This window comes from Drosophila subobscura, chromosome E (genome assembly GCF_008121235.1).
Source record: "Drosophila subobscura isolate 14011-0131.10 chromosome E, UCBerk_Dsub_1.0, whole genome shotgun sequence".
Lineage (NCBI taxonomy): Eukaryota > Metazoa > Arthropoda > Insecta > Diptera > Drosophilidae > Drosophila > Drosophila subobscura.
In genome coordinates this window covers 14,165,498-14,186,463 of record NC_048531.1, presented here as the reverse complement: position 1 = coordinate 14,186,463, position 20,966 = coordinate 14,165,498, and the positions used below count along the sequence as shown (strand labels likewise).

General features: G+C 45.4%; 6 protein-coding genes and 1 pseudogene across 9 annotated transcripts; 4 read left to right on the top strand and 3 right to left on the bottom strand.

Moving 5' to 3' along the window:
- Positions 1–1,175: 1,175 nt before the first annotated feature.
- On the bottom strand, positions 1,176–3,201 carry LOC117891363 (annotated as a pseudogene).
- A 962-nt stretch (positions 3,202–4,163) lies between these two features.
- Positions 4,164–5,145, bottom strand: LOC117891245 (40S ribosomal protein S18). Its single transcript, XM_034796591.1, has 3 exons — positions 5,006–5,145; positions 4,591–4,776; positions 4,164–4,525 (listed from the first exon to the last, which is right to left on the bottom strand). The coding sequence occupies exons 1-3, from the start codon at positions 5,120–5,122 to the stop codon at positions 4,256–4,258; spliced, it is 573 nt and encodes a 190-aa protein (XP_034652482.1). The 5' UTR covers positions 5,123–5,145; the 3' UTR covers positions 4,164–4,255.
- On the top strand, positions 5,094–5,854 carry LOC117891246 (DNA replication inhibitor plutonium). Its single transcript, XM_034796592.1, has 3 exons — positions 5,094–5,198; positions 5,249–5,647; positions 5,704–5,854. Exons 1-3 carry the CDS (start codon positions 5,183–5,185, stop codon positions 5,805–5,807), a joined length of 519 nt encoding a protein of 172 aa, XP_034652483.1. The 5' UTR covers positions 5,094–5,182; the 3' UTR covers positions 5,808–5,854.
- A 120-nt stretch (positions 5,855–5,974) lies between these two features.
- LOC117890421 (proliferating cell nuclear antigen) lies at positions 5,975–7,152 on the top strand. Its single transcript, XM_034795241.1, has 2 exons — positions 5,975–6,276; positions 6,338–7,152. Exons 1-2 carry the CDS (start codon positions 6,169–6,171, stop codon positions 7,010–7,012), a joined length of 783 nt encoding a protein of 260 aa, XP_034651132.1. The 5' UTR covers positions 5,975–6,168; the 3' UTR covers positions 7,013–7,152.
- A 17-nt stretch (positions 7,153–7,169) lies between these two features.
- Positions 7,170–11,131, bottom strand: LOC117890420 (hormone-sensitive lipase). Of its 2 annotated transcripts, none has more exons than XM_034795238.1 (4): positions 11,001–11,131; positions 8,196–10,598; positions 8,012–8,137; positions 7,170–7,955 (listed from the first exon to the last, which is right to left on the bottom strand). In XM_034795238.1, exons 2-4 carry the CDS (start codon positions 10,590–10,592, stop codon positions 7,884–7,886), a joined length of 2,595 nt encoding a protein of 864 aa, XP_034651129.1. In that variant the 5' UTR covers positions 10,593–10,598; positions 11,001–11,131; the 3' UTR covers positions 7,170–7,883. The 2 variants fall into 2 exon arrangements, with proteins under 2 accessions (XP_034651129.1, XP_034651131.1); XM_034795240.1 differs by lacking the exon at positions 11,001–11,131 and adding an exon at positions 10,703–10,723.
- Positions 11,132–11,470: 339 nt separating this feature from the next.
- On the top strand, positions 11,471–14,054 carry LOC117890402 (arginyl-tRNA--protein transferase 1). 3 transcript variants are annotated; one of them, XM_034795211.1, is made up of 8 exons: positions 11,473–11,685; positions 11,743–12,177; positions 12,234–12,409; positions 12,579–12,731; positions 13,004–13,185; positions 13,256–13,419; positions 13,482–13,633; positions 13,700–14,054. In XM_034795211.1, the coding sequence occupies exons 1-8, from the start codon at positions 11,601–11,603 to the stop codon at positions 13,796–13,798; spliced, it is 1,446 nt and encodes a 481-aa protein (XP_034651102.1). In that variant the 5' UTR covers positions 11,473–11,600; the 3' UTR covers positions 13,799–14,054. The 3 variants fall into 3 exon arrangements, with proteins under 3 accessions (XP_034651104.1, XP_034651102.1, XP_034651103.1); XM_034795212.1 differs by lacking the exon at positions 12,579–12,731 and adding an exon at positions 12,768–12,917 and having other exon boundaries at positions 11,476–11,685; XM_034795213.1 differs by lacking the exons at positions 12,579–12,731; positions 13,256–13,419; positions 13,482–13,633; positions 13,700–14,054 and adding an exon at positions 12,768–12,917 and having other exon boundaries at positions 11,471–11,685; positions 12,979–13,151.
- Positions 14,055–15,018: 964 nt separating this feature from the next.
- Positions 15,019–20,937, top strand: LOC117890404 (sialin). Its single transcript, XM_034795214.1, has 7 exons — positions 15,019–15,157; positions 18,778–18,846; positions 19,194–19,345; positions 19,406–19,948; positions 20,013–20,292; positions 20,353–20,594; positions 20,654–20,937. The coding sequence occupies exons 2-7, from the start codon at positions 18,828–18,830 to the stop codon at positions 20,810–20,812; spliced, it is 1,395 nt and encodes a 464-aa protein (XP_034651105.1). The 5' UTR covers positions 15,019–15,157; positions 18,778–18,827; the 3' UTR covers positions 20,813–20,937.
- The last annotated feature ends 29 nt before the right edge of the window (positions 20,938–20,966 follow it).

Below are 20,966 nucleotides of genomic sequence, written 5' to 3'. Positions count from 1 at the left end.
TGTGTCTATGCGATATTTGTTTTCATTGATATACATACATGTGAGATAAGTGGTAGGTATAAAGCAGTCATGAAATGCCATGACCCCGATCGCCCCAGATAGCCAAGAAAACTAAACAAAAATTCATTGGAGCAGCTGGAGCAGAAATTCGAGAAACATTTTTATCACAAAAAAAGTTAAGCATACTTTTGGGGTGCAATGGTCGAATTTTAGTCAAAATAATGAAGTATCTTTTGGGGGCTGCTTTGATTCTGAAAAGTATGGCATACTTTCAGGCTGAAGAGATAAAAAATTTTCAATTGCGTAAAACAGCCATATCCTGCAGTCCTTGAGGTCCTTGATGGCTTCCAACGATGCATGAGTCCCTCCCGCTCACAAGGACACAAGCGCGTCCTGATCCGACAGGAAAGAGCGGAGTTATAGGGTTTTTCGAACTCTGCCTAAAAAACTATATTAAAATGGCATTATCCTTGATGTCCTTGCAGCCGAAGTGATTGCAGAGGAGGCGGGACCTGGTCCCAATCACGAGGAGGTATGGCATGTCCTGATCCGACAGGATACAGCCGAGATATAGCGGTATAGGGTTTCTAGATAAAAACACCGTTAAAATGGCATTATCCTTGATGTCCTTGCAGCCGAAGGGATTGCAAACGATCCTGGACATTGTCCCGAACACGAGGAGGCGTGGCACGTCCTGATCGACCCACAAATAAAGGAGAAAACAACAAAACAAATCTTGCCTGTTGTTGTTGTCAATTTGATGTTGTTGTACAACAAATGTTGTTGTTGTTGTTGTTTTACAACAAACAATTATTGTACAACAAACAAAAATTGTTGTACAACAACCAACAACTTTGGAAATGGCTTCGCTCAAATGGCCGAAAACCAGCAAAGTACCAGGCCAACAGAAATCAGCAGCAAGTAGCTGGTTCTTATGTTTTTTCCCTGTGTCAAGAGCTGGCTGCTATGAAACAGCAATATTTTTTTCAGTCGAAAAGTAACTAAAAGTATGCTACACTATTTTTCAGAAAGTAACGACTGCAGAACGAATGAATGTACGTTCCACGGCTCACTGCGTTCGACTAAAAGTTCAAAAAAAAAACCCAAGGAGCCTGTCAGGACCCAAAAAACCCAAGGATCTTTTATACATTATATGTAAATTTATTAACACTTATGTACATACATATGTAACTAACAATTAGCTTATATTGTCCTATGCCTTGGCAACGTCTGCCTTCTTCACGTACTTCATTATCCGCACGATTGTGGACGGGGTGACACCTTGGATCCGACTGGCAGCAGCGATGGTCTGTGGCTGAATGAGGCTCAGCTTCTGGCGCTCCTCGTTCGAGAGACTCAGCACCTTGGAGAAGTAGTCAATGTCAGCGGGAATGGCCAGTCGCTCTTCCCGGCGCACATCCTCCACGTCCCGTTGTTGTTCCTCAACAAAGAACGAGTACAGGGCCTCTATCTTTAGCCTCTCGGCGAGGTTGGTGTCGTCGCGCATCCAAGTCAGCTCCGTTGGGAACAGATTGATGAGCTTATCCACCGTGATGTTGTCGGCTGGTATGGCAAGCATCTCGAAGGCAGTCTTTTCCACAGAGGCTTTGGACGTGGGCAGGTCCAGCGACTGCCGCCAGTAATTGCTATTTGCGGAGTTTCCTTAACGCCTCCATTCCGGACTGTAGTCTCTCCTCCGCTTGCTTGAAGTGCCGGAAACGATGCTCCGAGACCAGACCATATTCATAGCCTTTACTGGTAAGCCGCATGTCGGCGTTGTCAGGCCGCAGAGACAGTCGGAACTCGGCCCGACTGGTAAACATGCGGTAGGGCTCATTGGTGCCCAGAGATGTTAGATCGTCCACGAGGACACCGATGTAGCCTTCAGTTCGACTAATTGTAAGCTGCCTTCCGTCTGCGTGGCGCGTTTTGCCCGCTGCATTCGCACCAGCCACGATGCCCTGAGCAGCTGCCTCCTCGTAGCCCGTGGTGCCGTTTATCTGGCCAGCAAAGAAGAGACCAGGCACCCGCTTTGTCTCCAGCGTGGGGAACAGCTCGCGGGGATCAATGAAGTCGTATTCCACACCGTAACCGGGTTGCACCACCTCAGCATGCTCCAGGCCCTTGATGGCGTGCACCAGCTCCACTTGCTGCTCATGGGGCAATGTGCAGGAAATTCCCTGTGGATACACCAAGGGGCTATCCAGGCCCTCCGGCTCTAGCCAGACTTGATGTACTCTTGCGCCAAAGCGTAGAATCTTCGACTCGATGGAGGGGCAATAGCGAGGCCCTGTTATCTCCTCGGTTACGTGACGATTCACGTGGAGATTATTTCTCACAATGTCGTTGACCAGCGGCGTCGTGTAGGTGAGATGGCACGGTAGCTGCTCCTTGGCTGGTAGCCACACTTGGTTGTTGAGAAATGAAAATGGCATCGGTGGATCATCTCCGTCGTGCCTCTCCAGTTGGCTGTAGTCGACGCTGCTCTTGGCGTCCCATGCGGAAGCCCAGTCTGTCTATGGACTCGCCCAAGGCTTTTGCTGGAGCATCGCCCATACGACCAGCCGGTCTCACCTCCAGTCCAATGTTGATGTGTGCCCTCAAGAATGTTCCGGTTGTGAGCACAACCGCTCGACTATGAACCATTTCTCCATTGGCCAACACAACGCCAGCACAACGTCTTTTGTGCTGCTGCTGCTCATCTTCTATGAGGATATTGTCCACAGCCGACGCTCTGATCTCCAGGTTCGGCGTGCTATGCAGCTCCTTCTGAACAGCTTTCTTGTACAGCTGCCGGTCGATCTGTGCCCGCGGCCCCCACACTGCCGGTCCGCGTCGCTTGTCGAGCACTTTGTAGTGCACTCCAGACACATCGCAGCAACGCCCACAGACTCCGTCCAGGGCATCCACCTCTCGCATCAAGTGGCCCTTTCCTATGCCGCCAAACGAGGGATTGCAGGACATCTCGCCAATGGTCTCCAGCTTGTGTGTCAGCAGCAACGTGCGCGCACCCATCCGAGCCGCGGCTGCAGAGGCCTCAGTGCCGGCATGTCCGCCGCCAATGACAACCACATCGTAGATATCGGTGCTGGCGTTGTGTGCGTGCCTCGACTGGTGGCGACTCCGAGCCAATCCCCGGATCACGCAGTTACGCAGCATTTAAAAATTAAAAAGAATATAATTAACTTGTAAACCAGTGTGACCGCAAATCGATACCAAAAATATCTTTCCATTTGCAAAATATACCGTAAACATACCGTTTATCCCATAAAATTTTCCTCGATTTTGATATTCTGCTTAATATTACCAGCTAGCGAGGGCTCTCAGCGCTTAAACTATAATTTTATCCAATTTATGACTGAATTCTATATAAGATGGGACAGTTTTCATGACGTTACGTTAGTGGCAATAAAATGTTACGTTTTAACAACTTTTTGCTTGTCAACTCCAAACAAAAAACCATTTTTTACAACAAAAATAAAATTCACATTCTAATTCTAGTGTTCGTTCGGCAAACAACTCTTTTTTGAGTTCAAAATTTTCAGGAACTTTTTATAATATTCAACACAAAACTGAAGTATCTGGTCAATGCGAACTCATCTCTGCGACCAACAAATTTCGCTGTAGCAATTAAATATTAAAAAAAAAAAAAAAAAACAAATGGTAGGAATTGGCGGTCACATCAAAATATTTAAAAAAGGAAAATACACAAAATATACTCTATGCAATTTAATTGATGATACAAACTATATGCCATTAAGAACAATCGTCTCTACCAAACCAAAAGCAACATCATTCATCCTATCTTAAGGTACAATTCATGTTCCATTTGTCTGTTTTAAGCCCAATTCTTGTTGCATTGCTTTACATATTCGACTCTTGGCCTAATGTAAGGAAAGCCCTCGTTCACTTGGTAGTTCCTAGCGATGTAAAATCATATGATGATGTGCTCCACTGCAGTCCGAGATGCAGATTGGGCTGTCAAATTGCCGTGCACATAGTTTGTGTTTAGGATCTGCCATTGCGTTCTTGGTAAATAGTTAACCAGTGGAAAGAATACATTCTTGCATATTACGAGTGACAAGAGGCTGCTGCTCCACTGGGATTAGATTCTTCACATATACGAATACAAAAAACACTAAACATTAATTCCGCACTAAAACTTTCCAGTTTCCGTTTTTTCAATTTATTTTTTGTGGTTTTTTGTAAAAGTTAAAGTAGAATCAGCGATCTCTCTGTGGGGAACGTTAACAGCTTACTTCTTCTTGGACACACCCACAGTGCGACCGCGACGACCGGTTGTCTTGGTGTGCTGGCCACGGACACGGAGGCCCCAGTAGTGACGCAGACCGCGATGGGAGCGGATCTTCTTCAAGCGCTCCAAATCATCACGCAGCTTGGAGTCCAAGTTGGAAGATGTCAGCTGCCAGTACTTGCCATCGATGATGTCCTTCTGTCTGTTGAGGAACCAGTTGGGCACTTTGTATTGCAGAGGGTTGGTGATGATGGTGACAACCTTGTCGACCTACAAGCGAAATAAAGTAAATACAATTAGTTTGGAAGCTCGAGGAGTCTACGGTGTTTGTTTACCTCCTCCTCAGTGCATTCACCGGCACGCTTGGTGAGATCAACATCGGCCTTCTTCAGCACAATGTTGGAGTAACGACGACCCACACCCTTGATGGCGGTCATGGCAATACCAACTTTGCGCTTGCCATCAATGTTCGTATTCATGATACGAAGGATGTGCTGGAACTTCTCTGGGATGACGAGCGACTGAAAATATCAAACACACAGAAATTGCATTACACGAAAAACACAAACAATGGGAACAGAAATTCGCAATGGCATTTTCGCAACAAAAATATTGCCATTGTTAGGCTGTGTTAATGCAGCATAAACATGTCATTGCATACTTCATGCTATGCACTGAACAATTTCACTCCAGCATAATGTTTTTGTTGTTTGATGCACCGAGATTTTGCATTTTTTTTCGACGACGCACCATTTTTGCCGTTTGTGTGAGACGAATTCTCGAATCGGAAAGAAACCGGATGACGTCTTGACGTTGGTTGGTGTTTTGACAAGCAGTGCTGTAAAGTGCTACCGGACAGAGTTGCATTTAGACACGAGTAGCTTAGCCCTGGTTTTCTATTAAGCGCCGTTATAAAATCATACGAAGATGCCTGGATTGAATGGTAAATTAAAGTGATATTAAATGCATTAATTCATGATGAAATATTTTAAGCTCTTAACTGCGTTGGACAAAACGACTTGGTGTCCTTGCGCATCATTTGCACTATGGCGCGCAACCGAGAGTACAATGTAGAGGATCTGGACATGTACGGGAACACGGCCTTGCTGAAGGCTTGCTATTTGGGGCGCCTCGAATGCGCTTGCACACTTTTGGAGTTTGGAGCAAATATTTACGCGGTCAATTACTTTGGACAAAACGCATTGACCTTGGCCACCTACTCCGGATGTTATCCTTTAGTCCGAGAGCTTTTGCATCGTCGTTCCTACAAGGATTTCAATCTGTCTTCGCTGATTCCGGCCTCTTGTGTTGCCGCAATGCAAAACCATGTCGATATTGAAGAATACTTTATGAAAATAGATCCAAGTGGTGTCCATGATCAGACGGTGCACGGTGAGTTCATGGCATAAACATTAGTTCAATTACAATTCTTACTTTCTTTTGGTAAGGTCTTGGCGTACACGACTTGCACGAAATGGTGGAAAAAGCAAAGAAGATTGATCTGCAAATACAGTCCTCTCAGCCTACCTTTATGCATCACCGCTTCCGCTAATCTGCCTGTAAAACTATAAAAACAATAAAATTGTCGCTTTAATTTAATTAAATAATGTTCGGAATCCAGGGCTGTTGGAATACACTTGGGTTGGCAGCGCGGTTGGATCATACATATCGATAGAACTTTACCGATATCAACTCCGGCATTGTACATCCCTATCCCGCTCATTTTTGCCCGCCTGATCAATGTAATTTTTTTGCCAACACGTTCGTCACTCTTTTTGAAGTCCCTCTGCCAGCAACATTAAGCAGATTTTCCTGTAAAATTGAACAACAACCAGAGCACTGATCAGCCCATATCACACACTACATAGAGTCGCATAAATTGCATTCCGTATTACAAAACTAAAGAGATCATCATGTTTGAGGCACGCCTGGGTCAAGCTACCATCCTGAAGAAGATTCTCGATGCCATCAAGGACCTGCTGAACGAGGCCACCTTCGACTGCAGTGATTCGGGAATTCAGGTACACATTTGCACACTAAGACAGTTTTCCGAGCAAGTGAACTCATTACTCCACCCTTCAGCTGCAAGCCATGGACAACTCTCATGTGTCTCTGGTGTCGCTGACGCTGCGATCCGATGGATTTGACAAGTTCCGCTGTGACCGCAATCTCTCGATGGGCATGAATCTGGGAAGCATGGCCAAAATTCTAAAGTGTGCCAACAACGAGGACAACGTGACAATGAAGGCGCAGGATAATGCGGACACAGTTACCATCATGTTCGAGTCGGCTAATCAGGAGAAGGTCTCCGACTATGAGATGAAACTAATGAATCTCGATCAGGAGCATTTGGGTATACCGGAGACGGACTTCTCCTGTGTAGTCCGCATGCCAGCCATGGAGTTTGCTCGCATTTGCCGAGACTTGTCCCAGTTCAGTGAGTCGGTGGTCATTTGCTGCACCAAGGAAGGCGTGAAGTTCTCGGCCAGCGGTGATGTGGGTACTGCCAACATTAAGCTGGCCCAAACTGGCAACGTGGACAAGGAGGAGGAGTCGGTCACCATTGAAATGCAGGAGCCAGTTACGCTGACGTTCGCCTGTCGCTACCTGAACGCCTTCACAAAAGCCACTCCATTGTCCACCCAAGTGCAGCTGTCGATGTGTGCAGATGTGCCCCTGGTAGTAGAGTACGCAATCAAGGATCTGGGCCACATACGCTACTACCTGGCGCCCAAGATCGAAGATAACGAGACATAAGGCAGCTCGAGACACTAGTCTGTCCTGTCCTCTCATATTTATATGTCACTTAATGAATCATCTGCCTCATACCTAACTTTTAAGAATCAACAAAAACAGCATCTTTTCCTCAATAAAAACACATCTGTAACAAAGTCCCATTTGCGCCTGAAGTTGGTTAAATTTAATGGCAATAACCGTTTATTTGCATAGATGTATAACACTGCACTGGGAAATAGTTTAAAGAGATTACAAACGAAAGATTACAGAATTAATATAGCAAACACCTGGCTGTAATTCAGAGATAGAGTGGGACAGGCAAAGAAAACTAAGCATATTTTGGGAATATTTGAATGTATATAAATGGCTAGCCTCCATTGTGTATGCACAAACTCTTAACTGGTTAGATTATTTGAATGATTCGCTTATATGGTACATGTATATCGTATCAGGCACATATTCGGCACGTTTTACATTAAATGACTCTTGGCGAGTGTGTGCCTGGAACATAGATCATTGTACAATGTACATACATACATTTATGTATATGTAATATATGTAATAAATATCGCATGTTTACATGCTTCCAATACTTCCAATAATTGGCTTGCTTATACTAAAAGCCTTAACCTACAATATCTATCATTTGTATGTGTATAAAACATAACAGAAATCTGTGTCAAACCGTATAAAAGTGTATAAAAAACGCTTGAGATTGCGAAAAACCTAATATAAAGCAAGTAAAGTGCGCATAGCAAAGAACATCTTGTGATTTACCATTCGGCGAGGTCTCCATACACCGAATAACTCTTGCCACATCACTGGGATCAAGTGGAATTATGTTCAACCTCTGTTGGGGATCTGTAGAAATAGCACTGGGGCGGGACTGCTTTTATGTGATCTGGAGTAGTGCCTGCAATGATTTAATGCAGTGCTTGGATCCCTCCATAGCCTCATTCGATAGCTAAGAAGAGAAAATTATTAATTTATGAACGTTGCTGTTGTTAGCGGTGTAAATACCATAGTAAAATTAAGAAATCCATGTGGCAAACCCTCGAGAATTTCCAAGTTCACTTGGCGTCCCAGTCGCTTTAGCTTCTTGGCAAACATGACGCAGTCATCGAGGCAGGGATCCATGTTCAGTGTCTGCATAGAGAATCAAATAGAATCGATCATATATGGCTTAGTGGATGAGTGGACTTACGAGAATCTTTGTCTCTGGCAGTTGGGATAGCCAGTCGTCGCTAGCCCAGTAGGGCGATAAGAATGGATCCTTGGGCACATCGAAGGCAAACTCCTCGCTGGGGCTGCGGGCTATCAATGCGTCCATGTTGCGCACATCCTGGGGGCTAATGGCACTGCTGCCATGTATTTCGTAAGATTTTGTGCAGCGCGACAGTGTGTTGGTTATATTGTTGACAGCCTCTTGCCACCGGCCCTGCAGTGTATCCATGGCAATGAGGTCTCGTCCCGTCTCCACCAGAATGTTGCCATCAGTCATATCCTTGCCCAGGCCATTGGACTGCACTTGTGGTGCTGGGAGTGTTGTCTCCTCGGTCACTTCAATGGTGGCCGTGTCAATGAGATATTTATCCAAGAACTGATCAATATAAGCAGCGGTTTCCAGATCCTTGGGCGTGTCCGCTGAGATCTCAACAGGGTAGTGGACAATGGGCTGCGAATCGTCCTCGAAGGACACACACGAGCTGTTGTCGCCCTCGCTGTTGGGCATATCGGTTCGCTCCACGGTCTGGCTGTGGTACGACGCCGAGGCACTGGCAAACGTATCGCTGCTCTCGTCATCTGGGTCGGCATTTGCTCCCAGAGATGTGAGTGTACTTCTGGCTAAAGAGGTGCGTCGGCTGGAGGTTGCACTTCCCAGCGATGACTTTGGAGCATTGCGTATTTGGGCCACCTCCTCCACATGCTTGGCATTCTGCTGCAAAGTTTCTTTGGCGGGTGCGGCATAGGCACGCAGGCACCGCATCATGAAGCCAAACGGCAGCAAGGGATCCATGAGGCACAGCAAACGGGCCGGACTCGGCACAAAACTGACAAGGGTGGGGCAGTAAGCCAGAAACAGTCCATCCGGGACACGCACACCCTGCTCAATGCATTTCAGAGCCACTCCGATGGACAGATTCGCACCGGCAGAGTCGCCAGCACACACAATTCGCTCAGCCGTCGTGCCCAGATGCTCGGCGTTCTTCAATAGCCAACAGTACGCATAGAAGACCTCTTGCAGGGCACGCGGAAAGGGAGCCTCCGGTGCTAGACTATAGTCCACCGAGAGTATGGGACAGTCCAGAGCCACAGCCCAATCGCGAAGATAGAGCTCGTGAGATTTCGATGATTGAGCCACGAAGCCACCACCGTGGCAGTGAAACAAAATGGAACGACTGGGGGGAGTTGGCTTATGCCAGCCGCGATACCTTCCTTCGCCTAGCATTCCGGAGCGTCGCTTGGCGCTGAGTAGCCGCACAGAAATGGGCAGACCGGGTCCCAGATGAGCACTGGGCACGGCTATGTCCACAAATTGTATGGCGTCCTCATCGTCGCCTTGATTCTGGTTTACATCGCTGCCGAGTTTCTCACTCGGTTTGAAGTTCTTTCGTCGCGGCAGCTGAAACGGCTCCGCCGGCAGCTCGATTAGCCGATTCACCTTAATGGAGCTGCCCACGATGCTGGGCAATTTGAGCATCAGCTCCGACTCGGCCAGAAACCAGAAGGACTTGCAAAAGTCTATTTTAGCATTCTGCGAGATGTTCACAATGCGCCTGGCTCGCAGCTCTGGGTTCATTAGGTACTTGCCACTGGTCCAGAGGCTGCGCGTTGTCTTTACAATTGTTCCATCATCCGCCCGTGAGTAATAGGACTCGGAGTAGCTGGCCATGCTGATGCCCAGGAAGCGTAGAATGCCACGTATGGAGTCGCCGTACTGGAATCCCAGGCAACGTCCATAGAAACAATACTGATTGATGGTGTCCCCCAACTCAAAGAGCTGCTCCGCCGTGTGCGTGCCGCAAGCAAACAGATCGCCAGTATTGGCCGACCATTGACGCAGTATGAGCAGATACTGCAGGCAAGTGCATATCGAGGAGAGCAACTGCGAGCAGGCCTCCACCTCCTTCATGTACACCTTTTTCCGGAAAAACATTGTGGTGCGTGTGGCCAGCAGCTGCTTGCATATGCTGATGCCATGCGAAATGCAGGCATTGGTCACGTAAACAAAGCTGCGATATCCATTCCCTGGGGTGTGCTCATCGAAGTCGTACTCATGGGCAAAGGACTCGATTTGCAGGACCAGTCGGTTGGCAAGCACTATAAAGTCCTGCCAGGCAATGTGGGCGGCATGCAAGCGTTGGCCAAATTCAGTGTGATCTTTGGCAAAGAATGCGGCGTGTTCTTGGCAAGCGACAAACAGACTTCGATACGATGCCTGCAGCTCGGCGGGTATGTCCGATGGCGGTGGTGTCGGTTTTGGCGCATCTTTCCCATTGACATGGTTTATTTTCTCCTCTTCGTGCGCCAGTTTAAGATTGTCATCAAATTGTGCATTCAATTTGTGGCTGGCCAGCTCGGCAGACGCCGCGTCAATCATTGTGCACTGTCAAAAGAAAATGAACCTTTATTAGCCATAATTAATCATATCATATAATCAATATTACTTCGATTAATATGATTTACAAGCGGACAAAGGCTATCAATTACAGGAAGCGTCAGAACTATGATTGAACTGTATTTGTTGGCAAGGTCGTTGTTGGCCAGAGATGAGCCAATAGGTCACAGTGCTTACTAGGCAGCGTGATTTATACGCACAGACTATAGTATTTTGATTCAATTTAAGGACAATACACGGATTAGAGATGCAGTTTATTCTCAGCAAGAGCAACGAAAACTTTCACTTGGCAACTACGCACTTCATAAACCCACTTAAAAATGTACATGTTTATTGTTGTTGGCTTGCCCCTTTGTCTGTCTTTGCTGGTTCAAGGGCCAATACACTTACAGATTGTATGCTCGTTTTTCCGGGCTAATTCATTTTTAATTGGTGCATCTAAATCGGAATAGTCGGAATAATTATAAAATGATTGTTTTGTTTCCCGACTGACCAGTGTGACCGCGGGTTTATCGAAAAAGTCTACCGTCTAAATATACCGAGAAATAATACGAACTTAACCCAAAATAGACCACAGGAATAAACCGTAACATATGGTTTGTATTTTCTCTGGTATGTTCAAGTGGTATTTGGATTTTTGCTGGTTTTGACCAAATTGATTGACCTTTTCTAATTAAACGTTATTTCATAAACAATACCCTAAATTGCAGTACTTAAAGTTAGGCATTCTTGTAAAAAATGTATTAATATATGTGGCAAAACTTTATGATCAAAGCTGGGGATCCTATCTAGCTTGTAATACTAAGCCGAACATCAAATTCAATGAATATTTATCATTAATTTCCGATCATCTACCAAATGTGAAAAGGTAAACAAAATTCGATCAACTGCAGTGTCAAATTTCACAAGCGGGCGTTGTTTAGCATAAATTCTTTGTATTTATAAAAGCGGAATGCTTACACTTTGTATTTGAATCGATTAAAACAAATCATGAGTGTCAGTATTGTGCAATACTTTGGAAGCCAGCTCGGCAAATGCGGCTACTGCACAGGCACAAACTGCAGCAAGTCCAACGGTAAGAACAGAAGACCGCATCAGGTGCAAATTACTCACTTTGTTGTTGCTCTTAAAGGTATGCACGCATATCGCTTGGACTGCCAAGACTACCAAGATCTCATCGATCGGGGCTGGCGGCGATGCGGCAACTATTGCTACAAGTTAAAGAACAAGGAGACCTGTTGCCCCTGTTACACCATCAAATGTGACGCTTTGGAATTCAAGCTGACGAAGTCAAACAAGCGAATACTTCGCCGTATGAATCGATTTTTGCGTGATGGCAAACGTGACCCTGTCGAGCAGGCGGCACGCGCAGGAAACGACGATGACGTAACTGAGGGTGCGAATGCACCAGCCAGCGAGCCGCAGCCTCAGATGCCCGATAAGAGTCCGGCTGTAATCAATGTCGAGCAGGCCATGTCACTCGCGCAGGCTCAAAAGTCCAAAGCAAAGCCGGCCGGTGCTGCACAGGTGCTTTTAGCCCAATCGCCATCGCTGGGATCCAACAAATGTGGGTAGCAGAATGGAGATGGAGAAATGGAGATTATATTAATCTTTCTTTAACAGCTGCAACGGCGATCTCAAACAAGCCACGCAAAAAGGCCAAGCAAATGCGATTGGAACGCCGGCAGGCTAAATTGGGCGATACGAAGGAGCCACCCTCGCAGAAAGCTGCCACGCAGGAGAAGAGTTTGACAGACTTTTTATCGGAGCCCGGCGAAAGTAACAAACATCAGCTAAAGGTGAGTACAAATATTTATTTGACCGTGTGCAGAACTTAGCTGGTTAGCGTGAATTTCGTTATTTTTTGTGCCATTTCGGTTTTTGTTCACTTCGTGTCCGTCCCTGAGTATTTGTCTCCCTATATGTAGACACTTTGTGTATGTCTTTGTGCTGTTTGTGTTCTTGCAGATCGTTCTGGTCGCATCCTCAGACACACAGCGCACTTGTGCCGATGCTGTACTAGCGTTGTATCGAAAATATCAAGTAGTCATACACAATGATAATCCCGCACGCCTCACCCTAGCTAGTATGCAGCGGTTTTTGATCAAGTCGGCCCTTAAGGTAATTATTTATGTTATATGAATCATCTATCCGCAGTTGAGTTTGGTACACGTTTATGGTGAGGAATTCAAGCGGACACTGCCCGATAGCTACGCGCTGTACAGGAAGTATCAGATATCGATACACAATGATCCGCCCAAGGATCGGAGTGCCTACCAGGACCATCTGCAGGTGTCACCCATGAAGGTTGCTAAACAATAAATGATTTCAACTAACATTCAACTCTTATCCAAATATTAAACGTTAGTTTATTATAATTCACTCCATTGTAGAACGAAAAGCCTGACGATGGACCCGAGATGGGCTATGGCTCGTTCCACCAGCAGTATTGGCTCGACGACAAGCTGATTGCCGTGGGCGTGATTGACATCTTGCCGGGTTCGGTTAGCTCCGTGTACTTCTTCTATGATCCGGACTACAGTTTTCTCTCTCTGGGCACATACGGCTCGCTAAGGTAAGGCAATACACAAACTCCACAAAATATTAATAACATTAATTTCACAATTCATTTCTGTGGGTTGCAGGGAAATAGATTTCGTGCAGACGATTGCCGCCACCACGCCTGCTCTAAAATATTACTACATGGGCTTTTACATACACTCCTGTCCGAAGATGCGCTACAAAGGAAAGCTCTCTGCCTCCTATTTGCTTTGCCCAGAGACTTATGTTTGGATACTGCTCACCGACGGTAGGTTTTTTAAACACTAGGCTACCTTTCGATAACTGATAACTAACACCAATTGTATTTAGTCATTCGGTCTAAGCTGGATGCCAACAAGTATCAGCGACTAAATGATGATGCAGCTGCTAGAGATGTCAACGAATTCTTAGTCGAGCATTTAGATGAAGTGATGCTTCTGCTGGATGCCAAAACATGCATGAAATATAAGAATTATGTGCAGGTAAGTACTGCTCCTCTCGCTGTAAATCATACACAAACTAATGTTTTGCTTTCATCTTTTCAACAGATTACTGGCACCGATAGCGATCGCGTTGAGATTATCGAGTACAGCGAGTTGGTGGGAAAAGTATGCGCACACCGCATGCTTTACGTTAACATGGCCTGAGAGTCAAGTAGTTGAAGTAATTTTATTTGTTAAATCTGTCCGTTTAAAGTCTAAATTGATCAGTCAGCAGCTAATAACCTTTTGTCAAGCTAAAGTGTGCTCTAAATTCTGCTTAAAAAATATCGAAAATTGTTAATTAATATGTTGTAAGCCATGCCAAGATATAATTATGATGTGATTCGATGGGTTAGCATTTCATTCAAAATTAATCTTTCTCTGAGAATCGAATTAATAAACATGAAATTCATTAGGAAAATGTTGCCCTTTGCGTTCCCTTAAATACCGTGAAAATGTGACTGACAGTTGGTAAATGAAAAGATCTTATCATAAGTCATCATTGTCGCTTATCTGAAACCAGCAGCTAAATGCATCAATTGAGTTTTATGAGCTGGCAACACACACAGTCCTGGATGATACAAGACATTTCATTTGGATAGCCGGAGGCAGGGAGATAATATTAATATTTTATGACACAAACACACACACCGTGAGATAGGCGGCCAGGAAGCTAAAGATCGCAGTAAAGCTTCAGATCCATGAAGAAACAATCGAACAGAACAGAAATAAAGTTATCCGAGTTGATAAATTCACAAATATTATGGTGTAACGGCGAATATCTTCAATAACAAATAGATTCGTGCTAACAAAATGATTTCTCTGCGCCTCTCTGGCTTTTTGCTGGCATTTGTCAAGTACGCTAATTGAAACAAAATATTTAACAAATGAGCGCTTTGCTGAATTTTCACAGTAAAGCAAAGGCACCGCACCACACCACACCGCACCGCACGTGTGCTATAAAAGTATTTTTAAAAATTTCATTCGGGCTTAGAGCGTTTTGCTCGACCAATTTTTCGCTTAGATCAACTGTTGAATTGTTTAATTATTATTTTTTTGGGCAATATTATATGGGTGGAGTGAAATTGTTGGAATAACTGTTAGTCATCATGTTTATTGATTCACAATTTAGCACGATTTTGTGATTTTTTGTTAGTAATTTTCTCGTGTGTATATATTTTTGAGCTCTCGCACAAATCGCATGCGACTTTTGGCACGCTATCAGCGAGCGGAGCGGAGCGTACAGAAACAGCAACAAAACATTTTTAACCGTTTTTTTGCGCTGCTCCTCTGCTACTGCTACTGCTGAAACTGAGACTGCGACTGCGAGTGTGACAGCGGGTTGGCTCGCTGGCTGGCTGGCTGGGCTGCTGGTCGAGGTTTTTGCTTAAAAACGTCGTCCAAGTATATATGCCATTGGCTGTTGGCAATTCAGTTTCATTAGCTTCGCGGCGTTCTCAGCTGACGGCGTTACACAGCAGCTTGAAGTTGGAAGTCGAGTCGTCCCAAGGAAGTCCGTACAATGTGAGTCTGATGCAGGAAGGTAATGGACATCAACAAGAAAGTCCAGTTTAGCCACCACATTGGCAGGCAACACCCCAATCTGTGGACACTCTTCGCTCTGTGTGGAGCTGCCCAGTATTTTGGGGGCCGTCATGGAAAAATTTCATACGAAATCTGGTAGCTAATTTGTGCCACGAAGAAATACAAAACAAAAACTTAATCAGACATCTATGGAGTGCCGCGAAGTGTGCTGATGATCGCGTGTTGTGTCGTGTGTTGTGTTGTGTTGCACTTTACTACAGATTTTTGGAGAAATTTCAAGAAAACAAACGAGTAAAACAGTCAAAGTCGGCTACGAACAGTACTCGCATATCATGTACAAGTAAATAAATCAGTTATGCACAGAGCACCCGGCTCAGTGGTCTGTGAGGAGGACACCGCAGTCGGGCAAACCTGAACCTGCCTCTGGAAACGAGACGTGCCCTCTTCGGGTCTATTTTTGTCTGTCTGGTCTCTGTGTGATTGTGCGTGCCGTGCCTAGCCCAACTGTACAGTGGAGCCAGAGCCTATTTTTGGCCTGGCTATTTTTATTTAATTTGCATTTAAAATAATAACTGGTTTTTGTTATTGGGTTGCGATTCATTGAACCGCGCAGCCGCCACCGCTCGCAAAAATTCAGTTTTTTGCCTTCCTGCCTTGACAACAGGCCGCCATAATCCATAATTAAATAAGGATCTGCAGTGGAATTTGTTGTGCAAGTTAGAGTCTCTTTTTTGTCGGCTGTATGTATTAAATATTCAAATTTACTTTGCTTAGTTATCTTTCAATACGTTTGCTTGACAAATTAGCTGTTCTTTTCCAAGTTATAAGTCGCCCCTGCTCCGCGATCTCATTGCTTAGTGTTCTTTAGTGTGACGTGCGCGTGCAAATTGTCGAAAAAGTGACATTGATTTAGCATTATTGGGAGTACGCTAAATTTAACGTAAAATATTTGCAGTCCTGGGCACATAATACACATATTTCAGGTCGTCTTTCGAGTGCTACGTAATGACAGATCGTACTTTTAATTACCGCGTGCAAAAATGCAAAATCGCAAATAATACGAATTGAATGCGAATTAGAGCTACGCTACGGGCTCTGAGAACCGAAATTCCACAACAACAACAGCAACAGCAACAGCAACAACAATGATCTAATCTACAACAATAACTGCTATTTGACTGAGTTCATTACATATTTCGATTTCGATTTGTGTGCTTGCGAGTTACGGTTCAATGCCGTCGCTGAATTCGCATGCAGAATTCTATGCAAAACAAAAGCAGAATCCCCTGCTCCCCAAAAAGCAATCGAAAGAAAGACGCGACTGGGCATAAAGGAGTGGATACTCGTGCTCGTAAACTACCAAAAACCATGTCAAGTGGATGAGCAACCCAACCAACCAACCAACCAACCAACCAGCAGCAGCTCCCAGCTCTTATGTAAATAGCACGCGTGCCCCGAATACACAGACGAACTTTGGTTCACCCACATTTCGATCCCCTGTTCAATATAACGGATCATAAAGCGTTATGGGTCTTCGATTGCATGTACAAATTGTACTGTAAATCAAATCATTTATCGTCCGCAGTCGATATGGCCACAGTCCAGCAACAATAGAGTCCACTCTGATTACGGCTAATTGACGATTAACCTGACTCTAATGATCGCGTTTACAAGCTAATGTGAATGTGATGTGATGTGATGGGCCCCCCGTTATCGCATGGCCACAGCCACAGCCACACACTGCCATTCCATCCTTTTATAATTCACTCTTTATGGCCCATAAATTGTCGAGCTGCTTTCATAAAGCCATTCATTGGCGGGAAGGGCAGTGCATGACGATGATAAGACGACGACGCCTTCCAGATTAGACAGAAGAAGCTGACAAAACACACACCTATGTAAAGACCCACACCTACATACATACATACACGTACCATTCACTGACTGACTTTTGTATGGAGATGTTTTGCTGATAATATGTTTCGGGCTCTTGGCACTTGTATATTATCCAGAACCAGATTTCCAAACAACTGTAATGAACACACTAATTACAACCCGGAGCAAATTGCTTTCACAAGCAAAACATTTGGTTAAAGTCAATATCGAAGGTCATTAGCTGGGCTGCGTTCCTTGATCTTTGCTGTCAGTGCACGTAGCGGCACTATCGCTGATCTTGTGGTCACTTCGTTGCCATATTAGTTTTCCGAAAATGATCCATTCCCATCCATGTCACGCAGCCTCACGCAATACACCAGCAGCCAGCAGTTGTGGCGCCTGTTATATAGGATTTCCAATCAATATAAAATAAAACTGGTAGGTGGGTGAATGTAGGCAAGGTGCAGACGTCCCTTTCAGAATCAGCTGCTGTTTACACACCGATGAAATGGAACTTTTGATTGTGATAAGATGGCGCTTGCTTGAATTTGAAGAGTTCCATTGAGAACCGGGAATTGATTGGGTCCGTTTAGATTGCTTATCGCGACGAGCATAAAGAGTTAATGGCGAACCTTTATGGGTCTCTTCTTGGTATTGCGAAAATCAATTAAGTTTTGTATAACCGCTTGTTGGCTTAAAGGAACAGTTGGATAATTATTGGGCAACACACATTTAAAATGGCAGATGAGGATTGGATTGGTTTGGTGTGAGTTTTGTACTCGCAAACAGTTGGGGAAATTCCCTAATTTTGGCCCAAATGAGCTGTGTCGAAATATTTGTGCCATATCAGCAGGCGATAATTACGTTTTCTCCGCAAGTCAACAACTGTGCGAGAGCGAGACTTTAATTGAAACTCTTTTATAATGCAAGGCCCTATATGCATACAGATGTAAGTACATACATATATAGTATGTATAGTATTTACATATGTACGTGCAAGTGCACTTGCTATGTACAGTATTGTAGACGCTTCGCGCAAACATTTCCTTTGTGCGGCCTGAAGCAAAGTGAAGTGAAGGGCAGCTGTGTAAATGGCTCAATGGCTGTGACTAGGGCGGCATTATTAAGTCGAAAACTATTTCGATTTCATCTGCCGAAATGTTCAGTTTTGTTAGAACAGAACGATAAGCGTGAATGTAGCATGTTGCGATGCAATTACCTTATGAATTGGTCAATCGCGATTCCAATTCCGATTCAAACAATTCCGGCAACAATGCCATTGATGGGCAGCTCTCGCACACGATCGGTTCTCGCTCTTGTTTGATGTATGCACTTTTTGAGTTCATTTTTAAATTCAACCGAAATGCATCTCTCACGTGCCTGTCGCAAGTGGCAGCCGCGACGTGCTTATAAAGTTTGACAAGTGTTCGATAAGCCGCCAGCACTGCACTGCCAGCACTACACTCTCTGTTGATACGAATAGCGATCAGCACTTGTAACTGAGATTATCAATTGGTCAAGAGCTATTGGCTAATTCGCATTAAAAACTCGATAGACACGTTTTGGCACCAAAATGAATGCCATAAGCTGTTATTATTGGGCAACTAAAATACTTCTGCCCAATGCTGTATAATGCCGCGCCAGGGAGTTCCCCTCTAACCAAATTAACCCCAAAAAAAATATTCGACACTCTTCCTAACTGTTTCCTTGTGTTCTCCTTTCAGCTCTGACACCCGACTCGAGGCACAAAAAGCCATCAGAAAACGCAGCCGAAATGGCCGTCATGCCGTGCTGTAAGTATTCCAAACCCATAACCGATTTAATTGCCAAAAATATTGCCACACGCTTCGATTCCGCGGAAGCACGGGCTTCTCATGTGTCTCATCAATAACACTTCACTTCACGTGATGTGGGTCCAATAATCCAGCGAAGTGAAGTGAACTTCACCAAATACCCCGAAAATCCCCAACGCAAATATTGAAAGTTGCGCATGCGCAGCTCATTAGATGGACTCGTCAGGTGGATTTGGATCTTATATGATCTGCTAATTGCTCTAATGCGATGCTAGGGGCTTGTGCCGAAATCGAAAATTAAATAATGATCTGTCAATAATCAATATTTGGTGGGTGTCGCTTTGCAGTCTATGTGCCCAAGCGGATCAATGTGGCGATCATGCTCTTCATGGCCTGCCTCCTCAGCTACATGATGCGGGTGAATCTCTCGATCAATATCATAGCCATGGTGGAAGATACGAGCAATAACGAGAACGGCACTGTTGAGGTCCTGCCAGACGTGAGTATAAGCTTAATCATGCTCCCATTTTTCCCTAAATCACCGCATCATTCTGCTCAGTATGGTCCACGCTACAACTGGACACAGTCGGATCAGGCTCTGCTTCTGGGTGCTTATTTCTATGGCTACATGATCACCTCATTGCCAGCAGGCACCTTGGCCGAAATGCTGGGAGCACGTAACGTCGCGGGCTACAGCTGCCTGGTGGCTGGGATCCTCACCGCGCTGACTCCGGCTGCCGCTGCCTGGGACAAGTACGCAGTGTTCGCTGTGCGATTTCTGATTGGGTTCCTCAATGGCGTTGTCTATCCGTGCTGCCACAGCCTGGTGTCCAAGTGGTCGCCGCCGGACGAGAAGGGCAAGTTTGTGGCCTCATTGATGGGCGGCACATTTGGCACGGTCATCACATGGCCCATCAGTGGCGTAATCATCGAGAATCTCGGCTGGGACTGGGCCTACTACATTGTCGGCATATTCGTGCTGATTGTGGTTGCGGTTTGGTTCTATCTGGTGGCCGACACCCCGGCGCAGCACAGCACAATCAGCATCAAGGAGCGGGAGTACATTGAGAACAGTTTGGGCAACACTCTCAGCAACAAGAAGGTAATTGGGAAATCAATTTACACTCTCTTTAGACACACATTCATTTCTATGTCTTGGATAACAGAAATGGCCACCATACAAGGAGCTGGTCCTGTCCATGCCCTTCTGGTCTCTGATGCTGCTCCATTATGGCAGCATGTGGGGACTGTTCTTCCTGATCACGGCCACACCCAAGTTCTTGAGCGAAGTGCTTGGCTTCAATCTGTCCTCCGCCGGCGTACTCTCCAGCTTGCCCCATGTGGCTCGTCTCATCTGTGCCTTTGGCTTTGGCGGAGTGGCTGATTGGATCCGCCGCAGAGGCTGGTGGACGGTCACCAAAATGCGAAAAGCATTCTGCTTGCCTTGTGAGTCCAAGTGCTGCATGGGAATGATAATTGTGAATTAATGAGTCCCTTTTCTGATAGCTCACATCTTGCCGGGCGTTATGCTGATCATTCTGGCCTACTTTGGCCGCGATCCCTATGTGTGTGTGGCCATCATGACCATATCGCTGGGCTTCAATGGCGCTGCCACCGCCTCCAATTTGGCCAACTCCCAGGACTTGGCACCCAATTATGCGGGCACGCTGTACGGCATCATCAATTGCGTTGGCACAACGCCAGGCATCTTTTCGCCGCTGATCGTGGCTGCCTTCACCGAAAAGGAGGTGAGTACTTGGATAAAAATCGATGGCACTCCCTCAATCAATCATTGCATTGCCCATAGAACACCATCGATCAGTGGCACTGGATATTCATCATTGGAGCGGCAGCGTACATATTGCCTGCTCTGTTTTTCTGGGCCTTTGGATCGGGCAAGATACAAAAGTGGAATGAGGTGGAGACGACGGAGTCGCGCGAGGATATTGTTAACACAAAGTTGTAGTTTGTGCCTCTTGTGTGCGTGCTTTTGCCCGTTTGTATTCTTAGTGTTAATGCCATAAATAACGATGTGTGCTTGTTAGCGGAGAGTCCTATTAAAGCTTTACCTGTGTATTTATTATTACAAAATGTAATAAAATCTTATTTTCATTTCTGAA